We start from the raw sequence: 14336 nt of genomic DNA on the forward strand, positions 1-14336 counted from the left end.
CAGTGACCGTTGCGTTGCATTTAGGGAGCTTCCACAGGGAGTTGTTTGCTATTGATCATGGGGGGAAATCTGTACAGTAGATCACACAGCAGTCAATAGTTCCAGAGCTAGTTGGTCAAGAACACCCATTTGTTTGCAACTCTTTCCAGGAATCCAGATGAAATACTAGTATAGTTCAGAATGTCACTGATGCTCAGAGTTGCCCATAGAGGGGCTGCTGCAACAGTTTTGTCCGAACTCTGACACAAACAGCAACTCCGTCTCCAGCATTTCTTAACTCCGCCAATAAGATCTATTGTTTCCCCACAACCCCCGGACTTACGTGAGTATGCCGCGAGTGCTCTGACTCTTAGCATATTAGAAATCATGGACAACTCTGTTCTTATCTGTCTCATGAAATATCTTGCCCCAGAGCCTACGTCTGAATACCATTGAGCACAGTCAACCTAATCACTGCGTGGCGGTGCGTTTCATACCGCAAAATGCGCGGCCATGACCAGTGTTCCCAGAGCGAAGACGCCGATAGATTGATTCCACCAAAAGGACGGAGGAGAAGACCTCCGCTTTCCTGTGTTGAATGTCGGCGGCGGAAGCTCAAATGTAACCGCGTACATCCCTGCAGCAACTGCGTTCACCTAAAAAAAGGAGAGCAGTGTTTTTTCACCGGACCCCAACCCCCTAAAGCATCGTCAGAATCAATCAATCACAAGCCTGCCCCAGCTCTGCGACAGAGACACCCTACAGCGCCCGAAGATACTGGCAGTGAACCTTATCATATGTTCGTGCTTGATGCAAAAACGGGTCCCAGGTATAGCTCTTTTCAGAAGGAAGGCGGCGAGTGTGTTTATCCCCGGTTTGATGCTGGGATTGCACGAGAGGACGCCCTTCAAACGCCAAAGTCTCTTGGAAGTGATAATATGCCCGGAATACAAGTCTCCGCCCAACACGACTGTATAGACGACCGAGTGCGCAACTTACCGGATTGTGCTTTTCGAGGAATCAATGGCCGAACCAGATACTTTGGCCGCAGCAACCACAGTATTACACTTTCATATGTGAGTTCCATGAGCCAATCTTGGCAAATTCATGAAGCTGACTTGTCTAGTTTCAAGGTATTTCCTCATTCGTCGGACGAGCGCACCTGCGTGTAAAAGAAGCGGATCTCCGCGAATTCAAGCTCCATGAACTGATACCACAGCGATGCGTGGCCGATCAGTTGGTCCAGTTATACCTTAACACTTTTGAACCGACGTGGCGGACCCTTTGCATTCCCACTTTCTTGGAGAATTACCACGAATTCTGGAAAGATCCGAAGGCGACTCACATGGACAAGGAATTTATCGCCCAGCTCCTAGGTGTGATGGCCGCTGGAATCAGCTTCTATGGCTCGTCTCTGGATCGTTGTGAGAGGGAGGATGTCGAGAAGAAGGCTACAAGATGGATAACAGAGGCTCAGGCATATATCGCCTGCAACTTAGCGAGCCCTGACCTTGATCTCCGAAGGATACAAACCCAATGTATCTTGTTGATCGCTCGTCTGAGCATCGCAGGCGATGATGACGAGTCTCAAGAATGGATAGCATCGGGGCTTTTGGTTCGGTCAGCAATGTCGATAGGTCTGCATCGAGACCCATCAAGGTTCCGTAAAGAAAGCCAGAGATCTTTGCAGCCAGAGTTACGCCGCAGATTGTGGTTCACGATCGTGGAACTCGACCTCATGATATCCATTCATCGAGGATTCTGTCCCTCATTGGATCTCAGCGAATGCGATTGCGAGCCCCCGTCGGCGGTATTCAACGACTCGGAAAGGACTGCAGACCTGAGAAAGGGCTCGGGCTCTCTTCGCGGTATTATATTACCTCCTCCACTGTATCAGACGCTGCTCAATCGGTCATTGCAGCTTCGAGTGGCGATCACGAAAAAGGTCAATACTTTGAAATTTGATCTCGCATATGATGACGTTCTACGCTTGAGTGAAGAAATGCTACATTCAATGCAGGTTTCATCGTCTATATTTGAAAATTACTTGTCGAGCAATGATACTTCTGCTTCTGATTCCGCTCAAGTCGCTCAGCACCGATTCGCTCAATCTCTTCATCTGTTCATTATGCGCAAATTCCTGCTATCACTACATCGGCCATTCTCGTCAAGCGCCAATCAGCTCCCGAAATACTCATACTCAAGAAAGATTGCGCTAGAGCAGTCCCTTGATGTACTGTCGCAAAGAGGGCGTTCGGCCACAAACGAGTTTGTCTACCCCCAAATCACACAGTTGGCGAACAGCATGTTCCAAAAAGAAGTTTATCATTCGGTGGTCACTGTTTGCGTGGAAATATCTCTACAAGCAAGAGAAAAGACCGCAGCGGCTTCTCTGGGTGGGAACAGCCCAGGATTCCTCAGCAGCATGATCCAGTCGCAGCAAAAGGTCATGCTTCAAGCAGTCGAACACACATTACATGATTTTGGGCAGCAGCTTGGAGCAGGAGGAAAAGGCTGCAAGTTTTATTTCTGTATCGCTCTTATTCTGGGTTTTGTCAAAGCTCAACTGGACGGCAAGGATCCTCTTCCAGTGGTTGAAGCAACTTCTAGGTACACAAGCCAAATCTGTCAGGCTGTGATCCAAGGCCAGAGCTACTCGGATGTAATGGGCTTATATAACCACATGCAACCGAATCCTGAGGTATTTCCGTGTCTGAAAATAAGTGTGCAACTTGCTGACTCGAGGCCAGGATCTTGCTGCGCCAGATCCAAAAACTACTTCTAGGCCATCTGAAGAACCCACCGTCCCTTCGATGCTGCCAACTGATTTAGTGGATCTAACTGTAAGTTGAGCAGCGACTAATTCATGGTTGGTATGCTGATAATTACAGACGTTTGATCTGATTGATTGGTTCGGAGGCCTTGATTCTGGTATAGAGACGTGGGATGCCGATCTTCTTGGCTCCTTGCCTTCATTGTGAGAGCAAGGCAAGACTGGCATAATGATCCTTAATGAAATATAGAAATCACCTACGCCAAGAAAGGTGGTATCCTGGAGACGCACAAAGACGTTCCAGATGAAATCGGGGATGAGCTCTACATGGCGGCGCAGCAGAGGCAGGAGAATGAAAGGCGCAAAGGTGGTGACATTCTTAGGGATGGATCGCCGTACCCACCCATCAACATCAATGTTCACCCGTCGCATCCCACTGAATCGGTTACTAGCTCGGGTGATGCCACGGGGCTGAGAGCTGTGGATCCATTGAAGATTCCCGGGTTCACAGACGTAGCTGTCAAAGAATACAGTGAGTGGCTGGCATCGGATGTGACCGATAATACCCCCAAAGCTGGATTTCGACAAGCGTGTCAGGTAACGCTGTCAGATGGCTTTGAACTTGAACACACAAGGATCAAAACCCAGAATTCTTCGTCGGCAGAGGGATCAGACCCGGAATTGCCCGAAGTTTTGTGGAACTGGGTTGCAAACGTGAAGAAAGAGATGACTGTTATTGAAATAGTATAGGAAGACGTGTTGGCGTTAAATATTGGCGTTTTTGGTATGTGTTGGACGAATTTTCCGTATTAGATGACGAGGCTCCTCTTCATAGTAGACAAGCGATATATTTGTCATTATTCTTGAGCCTTACCAAGCAAATCAAGCGCGTCCTCTGCAGTCAGGCGACTTGACGGTAAAAATCGCATCAATCCTTTCATCACATGAAGTAGAGGTTTAAGTGTTGGATCAGGCTCCAACCCAGCAAACTTCCGTTCAAGCTTCGACGTTCCATAATCTTTGAGCAAAATTAGCAACAGGTTTATGTGTGCATCAAATTGTTTACCTTCTTTTAGCTCCAGATCATGACTAGACCTCTTCAACATCGATGTCCACTTAGACTCCCATTCAGCCGGCAACCTCTCCACAAAGCCAATCATTTGGAAAATGAGGATTTCATCCTCGCCAAGATACCAGAATGGCCAGTCGTGAATAAGAAAACATAAATCTATAATTGATATTGTGAGTATGTCTGCTTCAAGGAAAGATATGTTGACGTACCACGCAACCTGTACGCCATAAGTCGACCCGATAATCAAAACTATCCGTGAAAATCGTCTCTGGTACCCTCAATGAACCTGGCTGGGCCAACTTTTTAGGTTCCTGTCCTTGGAAGAAGCTCTCTCCAAAGTCAAAGAGTCTGATATCTTCGTCGTCCTCGTCTATCCAGTCAACCCATTCTGCTGCTTTAACCAGTTGGGACGGCAATCCATTTCCTAAAGGCGTCCCGTCAAGCCGGGTCAGCGGCTCAACTTCCGGGAATCCGAGAACATCAAAAAGCTGCTCCTCGGTCTGTTTCCACAAATGAGTGCAACTAAATGCGATGTTTCGGCCACTAATATCTAATAAGAAGTGAGTATAATAGAACCGACCCACGCATAAATCGAGAATGGGAAGCGAACTCACCTCCATGGCACATGCCGGCTCTGTGAATAAATTTGACGGCTTTCAAAAGCTGTATAGATATTCGGAGGACGGTTTCCGACCAGAGCTTTTCGTGGCTCTCATGATAGTCTGCGAGGACCTTATCAACTGAAGGGCCAAGTAATTCAAATACAAGACATTGGTGGACTCCGTTAGGGCCTTCATGGGTGAAGGCATCAAGCAGTTGAACCACATAATTCAAAGAAAGCTCTCCACGAGAATGCCTTTCCAGATATATTTCAAATTTCGCAGCTCTCGCGATACCGATGAATCTGCGGTCGTGATTTTCAGCGAGACCCACTGATTGCGACTGGCGTGAGATTAGCTATGAATGAGCAAAGTCTGTCAGGGATAGACTGACTCTCTGTCCCTCGCAAGCCATACTGTGGAAAAGCCACCCCATCCTAATTTGTGATGTATCTTGTAACGATCATCTTTAAAAGTATCTCCAAGGTTGACTGGATGATATCCACCAGGCCGGTATCTTGATAATGACTCCTGTGTGTAGGAGAAGGTTGCGTTGGCAGAATATAGATAGATCCATCTTGGAATAAAGGTCGACGGAGGGTGGCGCTTGGGGAGGAGGCGAACGTCGCAGTCACAAAAGTCGTGATGCGTTGGAGACAATTTATTGCCCGCCAAGCGGCGATAACTAATCCAGCCGATGAACTTAAGCTAATTATGTCGGCACAAACGGTGCCGTTACCACCGTATTATCGTTCGTTCATTTCTTGGCCTATAGTTACCTAGGTAGGCATAACCTTTCTTATATAAGGAACCCACAGTATAAATAGTTAGTCTATGCCTGTCATTTTAGAAAGATCAGAGTTACATATATTTCACTTCCATACCGTAATTTACAACCCCTTGCCTCCTGGCGCTCCAACAGCCGGCAAATCGGGTAAGAAGACCTGACAGAACCGAGAAACAAACATCAATCAATCAATCAATCAACTGTTCGGGCCTGACTGTATTCCCTACAAATAAGGCTAAAACCCCGAAGCTATCAAGCGACAAAGAGGCGAAACGCAAAGCAAACAAGCCCCGTTTAAGTGGTTCGAAGGTGGTTCAGAAAGAGGCCTATTTATACGCTGCGGGCGCGCAGCCTTCAGAGGAAATAATGTCACGACACGCTTTGATTAGCTACGAAGGCGCCTCCGGAGCCGGGAACCCTACTTTGAAGTTGTAAAATTATCCCAAAACAAGGTTGGTTCCTTTCTTATTAAGGTTAGACCCCAGGCTGTGCATTACTGGTACTCTGTTTTACGCGATACTATCAGACAAAAAGACCGATTCATTCAACAAGATAGAGCAGCAAGCTCCGAAGCCTTCATAGTATTCCATCCCAGAGTAGATCATAGTGCTAGCCCCGTATTCACAAAAAGAGGACAAAAATATGTACATGAATCATCCAGTTATTGGGGTATATAAACGAGCGTATAACAACCAGATGCTAAAAGAGAATAGTAGATTGCATCCGACAACGTCAGGACTCCAAGACGATCTAATCAAGGCTGTACCTGCCGACCAGTCCGCTACCGTGACGGCCAGCGTGGCGGTGGATGCGGCGCACGCGGCGAGTAGAGCCCTGGCTCGGGCCGCCGACAGTCACGGCGATATTCTTGGGGTCGGGAGCCGAGACCACACCGGAGGCATTCTCGCCATTCGGGTTCACATCATCGTACGAGAAAGCGTACCCCTTACCGTCGACCTCGTACTTGTGGACAATCGCCGAATAGTAGTTGGCCGGGGAGGTGGTATAGTACTCGGCAGAGGGGGGCCCGGGCTGAACGTTCCCGCCGTTCACGAGGAAGGTTCCACGGTTGAAAGCCGCACACAGGCGAGCCAGATTGGCCTTGTGCGTGTCGCTGCCGGTGTTGGCGAAGGGGCCGGAGTTGCAGCCGAAGATGTCTCCGATGGAGGGCTTCTGGTAGGGGGTCTCGTCGTTCTCGCAAGTGAGAGTGGTGCCGTCGCTAGTGCAGGTGCTGTTGCCGCTTGCTCCCTGGCTGTTGATGGTCAAGGGGTTGTCGGTGGTGAAGGTGCTGTAGACCTTGTCGATGTAGTCGTTGTAGTAGTCATCGAAGCCGGCTCCGTTGTCCGAAACGAAATCGTTAGGAGCAAGGACACGCACAACAGTACCGTTGATAGTCTGGCAGAGCTGGTCCCATGGCATACCATCAGAGGCAGCCTGGGTCTTCAAGTCGTTGCAAACGCTGGTGACAGCATCGGCACTGAGACCAAGAGCTTGCTGGGTGGTACCGTTGGACGTGGTCAGAGTCATACCAAGCGGAAGGCCCACGAAGTCGACGTAGCTAATGTTGGCGTAGAGACCACCGTCCTCGGTGTAGGTGAACTCGATGAAACCCCAGTTGACCCCAGCACTCGGGTCCTGGGGGTTAGCTTGAGAAGGCTGCACAATAGAGAAAGAACCGTTGGTGGTGCCGACAGTGAAGAATTCTAGCTCACCGGCCGCAAACCAAATACGTCCCGAGGAACAATAACCGGGGATGTTGAAGGTGGTGGTCTGACCCTGGCCGTTCAGCGGGATCTTGATGTTTGAGGAATCAATCGCCTGGGGGGGGTCCCGAGGTCTCCGGGGTTGATTGGGTAGTACCAAGCACCATTGGGGTTCAACATAACCGGCGCATCACTAGTATCTAAAGCAGTCACATAGGAGTTGAAAGCACCGGGGATGTTGGTTGTGATAGTCAGCTGGAGAGGAGGAGCGTTATCATTGGGCGCGTGTTTGGCGGTAGGGCCACCCTTGTAGTGAGGGGGACTGGTGATGTAGTTGTTGTTCTCGAGCTTCACATCGCTGGCGCCTCCGGGTTTGACTTCGGTGGCAGCGGCTTGCATGATGCCTGCAGAGGCGGCGAGGGCGACAGCCCATTTCGAGAATCCAAACATCTCAAGAAAAGGAGTGAGGTATGTGTCCACCTACGGAACAAAAAGAGCGTCAAGAATTGCAAAAAGGAATGAAAATGTCACAGACACCAAAGCACAAAGAGCGTGGAGGATGGAAAAGACTAGTACAAGATGTGGTCGTGAACGTCCCCCCCCCCCCCGGTCTATTTATGGTCAACCTCTCACTTGACATGTCTATCGTAAATCTACAGAAGTAAGCTCTCGAACGATGTACCCACAAGGGCGGGTTGCGTTGAGGCACGATGAGTGCAGATCCAACCAGGATGCGATATAGATAGAAGAGAGAGTACCAATGCCCTCCCGCCTGAGGTTGTACTAAGTGGAGCATGGGGCGCTCGGGGGGCGTTTTGGCATTCATGAATCGTATCATTTTGATACATCGGAACAGTCTAGCCAGAGAGGGGACGGACCATGTGCTTTTTCGTCTGAGAGGGGTTAGTACGCGGCCTTCAGGCCTGCCACAGACCATGTGGAAACAGAACAGAGGATCTCCCTTTCGGGCAGAATGCATCGTGTCTCACCTTTAAATGGACCCCCTTAGCACCTGCTGTCAGCACCAGGGCTAGCAGGAAAGCTTAGGGGGGAAAGCCCGGACTCGACGCCAATATAGCATGGCCAACCACAATCCCGACGTGCCTGGACTAGCGCGGGCTAGCGGGGGCTAGCTCGCGCGATGATACACTGTATGCATTGGTCTTCCTTCCTTCCACCACTTGACCACCCCTGGCAATCATATGAAAAGGCCCCGTTACGGCTTCTCCGAGTTCCTGCCTGGCTCTAGGATCGGAAGTGATAGAGCCTTCCAAGCGGAGCTAAACCAAACGTGCTTGGTTCCTCAAATTTGGCGAATCCGGCAACCCCCAGCCATACTCCGTGCGCCGTTCGTTTTCAACCCCGGACGCCTCCTGATCGGACCTGCGGCTCGTTGCGATGCGAGTATTCTCAGTTGTCTCTGCTCTGAGACTAACCCGGGGTTTCTGTGCAGATCATTTGCCATGGAGCCGGAACCTCACGGAGTGGGGTCGTAGCCATACCCAATTGGAATACACGGATATTGAACGACTCCTGTCGGTCTTTGGACCGTTGTCGATCCAGCTATTGTAGACGCCTTCGGTATCCTCAGCACAGTCCACCAAATGCCGTAAAACGCCCGAGCGAGCGGTAAGATGGCGGTCTCGAGACATCGTTTGCGAATCAGTAGTACGCCAAGAAGAAACGCATGTCATCGATAGCATGAAAAATTGATGTTGCAAGAGCATAGAGACCAACATACGATCGAATGACTGCCGGGGCCAGTGGGCCTCCCGACGATGCAGTCGGCACTTCCTTCAGCAGGGGTAGTGTAGTAGCTGAGGCATACTCCTTGCCGATCTTAGTGTCAGCACAGATCGTGGTATAATTAAACTAACGCAATGCTTTTTGCGGACTCGGAGTTATCTAAAAATGGAAATATTCAACTTCAAGGGGTTGCAATCAGATCAGCACATAGCCCCATTCGCGATTACTCCCTAGTCCCTTTTTGCCCGGGGGCGCTTTCGCATCCACTGCATAGTGTACGGAGATCCCATGCATCCGAGCTGCGCTGATACCAGAAGATTACAAGCAGGCACATCTGTCCACATGAAATCTGCCTCTGCAACTCATTTCTCTTTCAGTAAACCAACAGCGATCGACTCTTGCTTTGTTCCATGCTCTTTTGAAAGATCGCGTCTTAGCTAAGCCCTGAAACCCAGACCCGAGTGGTCCCGTCCAAACAACGCCATTCCCCACAATGACTCGTGCCTGTGACCCCGGAGTTTTGTGGTAGACCCATTTCGACGAGGCAAAGGTCCGAGCCCGTAACGGCTCTGTCCAGAACTGCGCCTACCACGATCGCTTTGTCCGTGCGTGTCCAAGGATTCGGCTTGTCAGGCATCCCGTAGGGACCCCCACCTTCTGGCTTCCCTTGCCAGCTCTGTCTCTCCGTATACGAACGCATGTTTGTCAACCAGAGTCAAACGCAAAAATAACCTGCTCCTTCATTGGAATCGCCGGCGAGATAACATGCCAAGGCAATGGGCGATCGCAAGAAGAAAGTCTTGTTTGGTCCCCCACGTCTCAAGACACCCTCCATGTCCTTCGTGCGACATACCTAGGAGGCTAACAGCCAGATTGTCCGAAGCTCCTCTCCTCACCTTTCAGAGTCGTAAGAAGATCTTGCTTGTTTAGGCGAAAGGACAGTCTAGTGCTAACGAGTCGTTGCGACGTAACTCCTGGCTATCCATGGATACCCCTCCAAAAGTGGCGCCTTCTCGAAGCTAGAGAGAAATGGAGTTTGGGAGAAATGTCCGCTGAGGTGTCGATCCTGCCTTCGATGGGTTAGAAAGCAGTGAAATGAAAGGAGTTGGTCAGGATCAAAGCAACCGCGTTGTGTTACATGCACTAATCGCGGAGATTTGCAGGAATTTGCAGGGGCCAGCCAATCAGGCAGCTTGGGGGCGGATCACGGCAAGTGCTTACTGGTGACCTTTCATACTCGAACGTGCATTAGAAAACAAGAGGCCAACCGTGGAGCATATATTCATACTAGGAGCTATCAAGCACAAATTTTGCCATGGTTCTTAATGGTAGTCATAGTTCCGAAGCAGGCTGTTCCTTTGCATGAAGGCTGGGAGCTTGCTATGAAAATTGAGGGTGGGAATGAGTATATATAGCTACTTTGTCTGTACGAAGGAAGCAACATCGAATGCCGAGGACCAAATCTTGACTTACCGAGGGCCCTTTTGATTATCATGGTCAGCTTGCAGATCATCCCAGACCAGAAGTCCGTGGGAGTAGAGAATGTCCCCTCGTTCCAGAATGGCGCGAAGCTAGATATCTGATAGTCTACTCGCGCGATTCGCAACTCCATTGAGAAGTGAAGTATGTTCGAAAACGAATCTCAAAATGAATCTCCAAATTCATCTCATACTAGGCCCGGTAATCGACACATCCGAAAGACTGTGATATCAACACGCGATGAACACAAACAAACGACTGCCTGTCCTTCCTTCAAACAACCGCTATGACGCTATGACACTATGACCAAGATTCCCTGTATCTAAATCTAACCATCCATGCAAGTCTAGCTCTAGGTATGCACCCGATATCCCGACTAATCCAGTTGAAGGCGTCCATGGCCTTCAGCCTTGTCTAATGCATCCGAAATACGAGATCCCTCACCCTCATACAAGAAACTATCGTAAGTAGCCGCGCCAATGATGCAACCGAGGATAGGGGCAAACAGAGGAACGACAAAGTAATAACCGGACGAGGAGAAAACTTCCGACCCATAGATGGCCGCAGAGAACAGGCGTGGGCCAAAATCACGAGCCGGGTTCAGAGCCTGGATTCATTAGTACGTTTCTCCCGGATCGAGGCGTTTTTGAGGACTTACATATCCTGTCTGCCAGCCTAGCGCCGCTCCGATCATAAGTAGGAGCAGGAAGATCGACAGATGTGGAGCAATAAATCGCTGAGCGTTCCCCGGGTCGGAGATGCTGAGAAGACCAAACATCAGCACAGCTGAGCCCAGCGCCTCGGAGAACACAGCTTCCCAGTTCGATGCGAAATAGGTGCTGGGGTACGTGGAGAAAATTCCTGCAGAGTGATGACCTGTCGGGCTCAAGATCGATCCTCCAGGGATAGTGTATTCGGGGTCCCAAGCACTGATGGCCGAATAATAGTTGATATACACGAGCGCGGCACCGACATACCCGCCGAGAAATTGGGCAAGGAGCTTGCCGGGTATGGCCTTCCATTGTCCCTCTGACGGACGCACAAGGGCAAGGCAGATGGTCACAGCTGGGTTGATCGTCGGGCTAGGATCGGCCAGATAGCTCGACAGACTCACGGCAGCTGCCCAGGCAATGTTGATGGATAACCAGGTGCCGTACTGGTACTCGGACAACAAGCACTGGGCGACCACGCCATCGCCGATGACAATGAGAAGCGCAGTGCCAAGGAATTCAGCCACGTAGGGCTTCAGTGTCCGTCGAGAGAGCATGTTTGGTTGTACTCTCCCTATGTTCCAAAGAGTCGAGGGGGAGAAAAAAGGATAAAGAGCGGGGAGGGGGGAGCTGTGACGTCGGTGTCGGTCGGAAATACTTAAACCAGGATGCCGATGGAGATCTACAGATCAATAGGACTTTGGCATCGCTAGCTCGCAGATAAGCGAGTCACAATCCGTACCCTCGGATCGATTCCGATCACAGTCTTTCCGACCGCTGGGTATATGAGGGCGATCAGTGGCCTCTCGATGATACCCGTGGGCCCCTGATCCACCGATCCACCAGCCTACTCTACGCGCTAGCTAATCTAGGCCACGGTCAACTTCCAATCTCCAGGGGATCGAATGGAATGGATCATATCTGTTATCGTCTCTTCTCCGGTAGCTCTCAGTCTAGTGCTCAACCTGAGTGTTCGAGTCATCAGCTTGGCAATGAACCTTTTCGTTCACGGCACGGCACACGGGCACGTCCCGCATAATCGGCATCCATGCAAGGGCCTCTTGACTCGCCGAGTCAAGCAGAAGATCGTAGGGTCGGACTCGCTAACAGAATCAGCAAACTGCATCAAACAAGAGCCTCGGACTCGGTTTTCCAAGAAACGCGACTGGCATTTTCGTGGCCTGTCTACAGTTATTCCACAGCGCGCTTAAGCTCTTCCAGCGCCTCCTCCGTCATAGGGATGTTGCTGAGTGGAACGACAAGTGCGTTCCCCGCATGTCGTGCCCAGCGTGCCAAAGTCGGAGTGCATCTCGGCAGCCGCGCTTCGCGCCAGAGCTCTGAGTATACGGTCTCGCGGCCGGCGGGCAGCTCAGGGTGCCATGCAGCGAGAGATTCGCATATTGTAAGCGCATCCGCAAAAGAGGCTACAATCGAGTGGCACAGAAGATCGGGTACCAGGGCGGATGGCGAGGCGGATTTAACCTGTGCTCAGGAGGATCAGCACGAGTCGAGCGGTCCTTAGTCGGGCCTCTATATACTTTTGCTAAGCTCAGATATCGAATTCAGTGTGGAATCTCAAAATACTCCAGTACTGCTTCAACACAAGCTGTCCAGCCTAGGAATGTTCAGTGAGAGGTCTAAAATGCGTAATGGCCCTGACTCATCTTCCACGGACTCGCCCTGGAGACTATCGTCCGACCAGCCCGACAATGTGATAGTCGCTTTTCTTGGTTGCCAGGTTGGAAATAACTGGACAGCGACAGAGTGATTCATCACGCTGATTTGATCACTGCAAGCCGGAACTCCGAGTATATGAACCAATGACCTATTTCCAGATATTCCTTCGTTTCATTCACGAGGCGACACTCACAGGTACCGTCTATTGATCCCGTATTAAACTAGAGGATTCCCATCCGAAATACTGCAATACTAGTATCCATGCGGTGATGTTCTGCCAGAGGCGATGGCAGAGAGCAAGAGACCAATGGTAGCCCGGGTCGACCTTGACCAGTCCCCAGGGGATATTTGCTGGTTTTGGTGATCACCAGAACGGAGAAATGGATGCCCAGACAAATGCAGCGCGTGGGACGGTCCGTCCATCGGACCCCACAATGCAGGACATGGTACAACAGGGTGTCCACCGTCCGTTTCGACCAACAAGATGCTCTTCTGCGGGCCCGATGAGCCCGCTGTTTCCCCGCACGAGGAAAATGGGGTATGGTGTAGGTTAACATCGTCGGTGCAGGCAAGCTTCGTTCTTTCTTCGTTCTATCAGATTCACTCGAGAATATCACACCATGTCAAGCATTAGCGACGGCAATGTTCACGCGCCGGAGCATCGCGAAACCAAACCCTCGCAGGGAGATCCTGCGCGACCTGTTTCGGAGTTATTTCGGCTCGATCACCGCACGATCCTAAGTAAAACCATCGAGACAGTGGCCCTTTGGCTGCCATGCTAACCATCATCAGTTACTGGTGCCTCTGGTTTTGTCGGAACAACCGTCGCGGTCGCGGTTTTTGAAAGTGGTGGTGATGTAGTCTGCATGGATGTTGCACCGACTCCTACTGCCTCCAATTGGAGTTAGTTGCGCCACTAATTTCAGAGCCATACTGCGAGACACTGACAGGTATTTGTATATCAGGCGATGTAGAGAACGCTGCCAAAAAGCATGGCGCTCAACTATCATACTATTCTTTAGATGTTACTGACGAGAATGCGGTGGCGGAGCAATTCGCAAGGTTTATCCCTACGCTTCGCTATCCCCTCAAAGGGCTGGTGGCGTGCGCTGGGCTATCATTAGACGGCCCTTCTACTGAGTTCCCAGTGGACCGGTTTCGCCGGATGCTGGATATCAACGTCGCAGGAACTTTCTTGGTTGCTCGAGCGTTTGCCAGAGAATTGATCCGAGCAAATAACTCGGGAAGTGTGGTCTTGGTGGCCAGTATGAGCGGATACGTCACCAACAAGGTCGGAGCGATTTCTCCCCTTGAATAGGCTCTTTGCTCTAACTTGTACCAGGGGGTCGATACCGCTGGCTACAACGCCTCCAAGGCAGGTATCCATCAACTTACCCGCTCGCTCGCCGCCGAATGGGGATCTCGCGTGGGAATACCGCTTATCCGGGTGAATTCACTTTCTCCAGGCTACATCCGCACGGCTGCAACAGCTGGAGCGCTCCAGAAGCCCGGAATCGAGAACCAGTGGATTGGTGACAACATGCTTTATCGGTTAAGTACTCCGGATGAGTACCGAGCACCCGTATTGTTCATGCTAGGAGATGGAAGCAGTTTCATGACCGGCTCCGACCTGCGCGTTGACGGGGGACATTGCTCTTGGTAGCTCTCTTCTGTCCGCGAGTTATGCCAAGATAGTTTGATGTAGATCCTTTGTTTTTGATATTGACCTTGAATAAGGGGGTTTTTACTAAATACTAGTAGACTGACCGGAAGAACATCAGTCTTATTTGGATTCTTGCTTTTTTGACACT

The 14336-nt window shown here is 50.6% G+C and overlaps 6 protein-coding genes across 6 annotated transcripts; 3 read left to right on the forward strand and 3 right to left on the reverse strand.

Annotated features, from left to right (window-relative positions):
* Positions 1–482: 482 nt before the first annotated feature.
* Positions 483–3502, forward strand: N7468_001825 (Zn(II)2Cys6 transcription factor; the record flags this gene model as incomplete). The annotated part of the gene is made up of 3 exons (XM_058471122.1): positions 483–1055; positions 1106–2680; positions 3020–3502. 3 exons carry the CDS (start codon positions 483–485, stop codon positions 3500–3502), a joined length of 2631 nt encoding a protein of 876 aa, XP_058334263.1.
* A 107-nt stretch (positions 3503–3609) lies between these two features.
* On the reverse strand, positions 3610–4859 carry N7468_001826 (uncharacterized protein; the record flags this gene model as incomplete). The annotated part of the gene is made up of 5 exons (XM_058471123.1): positions 3610–3770; positions 3819–4041; positions 4100–4374; positions 4439–4766; positions 4818–4859. 5 exons carry the CDS (start codon positions 4857–4859, stop codon positions 3610–3612), a joined length of 1029 nt encoding a protein of 342 aa, XP_058334264.1.
* Positions 4860–5960: 1101 nt separating this feature from the next.
* N7468_001827 (uncharacterized protein) lies at positions 5961–7363 on the reverse strand (the record flags this gene model as incomplete). The annotated part of the gene is made up of 2 exons (XM_058471124.1): positions 5961–7028; positions 7097–7363. 2 exons carry the CDS (start codon positions 7361–7363, stop codon positions 5961–5963), a joined length of 1335 nt encoding a protein of 444 aa, XP_058334265.1.
* A 3151-nt stretch (positions 7364–10514) lies between these two features.
* On the reverse strand, positions 10515–11405 carry N7468_001828 (uncharacterized protein; the record flags this gene model as incomplete). Its single annotated transcript, XM_058471125.1, has 2 exons — positions 10515–10745; positions 10797–11405. 2 exons carry the CDS (start codon positions 11403–11405, stop codon positions 10515–10517), a joined length of 840 nt encoding a protein of 279 aa, XP_058334266.1.
* Positions 11406–11896: 491 nt separating this feature from the next.
* N7468_001829 (uncharacterized protein) lies at positions 11897–12370 on the forward strand (the record flags this gene model as incomplete). Its single annotated transcript, XM_058471126.1, has 1 exon — positions 11897–12370. One exon carries the CDS (start codon positions 11897–11899, stop codon positions 12368–12370), a length of 474 nt encoding a protein of 157 aa, XP_058334267.1.
* Positions 12371–13145: 775 nt separating this feature from the next.
* Positions 13146–14188, forward strand: N7468_001830 (short-chain dehydrogenase; the record flags this gene model as incomplete). The annotated part of the gene is made up of 4 exons (XM_058471127.1): positions 13146–13266; positions 13318–13428; positions 13491–13816; positions 13868–14188. The coding sequence occupies 4 exons, from the start codon at positions 13146–13148 to the stop codon at positions 14186–14188; spliced, it is 879 nt and encodes a 292-aa protein (XP_058334268.1).
* Positions 14189–14336: the final 148 nt, after the last annotated feature.

This window comes from Penicillium chermesinum, assembly GCF_028974085.1.
Source record: "Penicillium chermesinum strain IBT 19713 chromosome Unknown utg000002l:1.0-5270490.0:1.0-5274688.0, whole genome shotgun sequence".
NCBI lineage: Eukaryota > Fungi > Ascomycota > Eurotiomycetes > Eurotiales > Aspergillaceae > Penicillium > Penicillium chermesinum.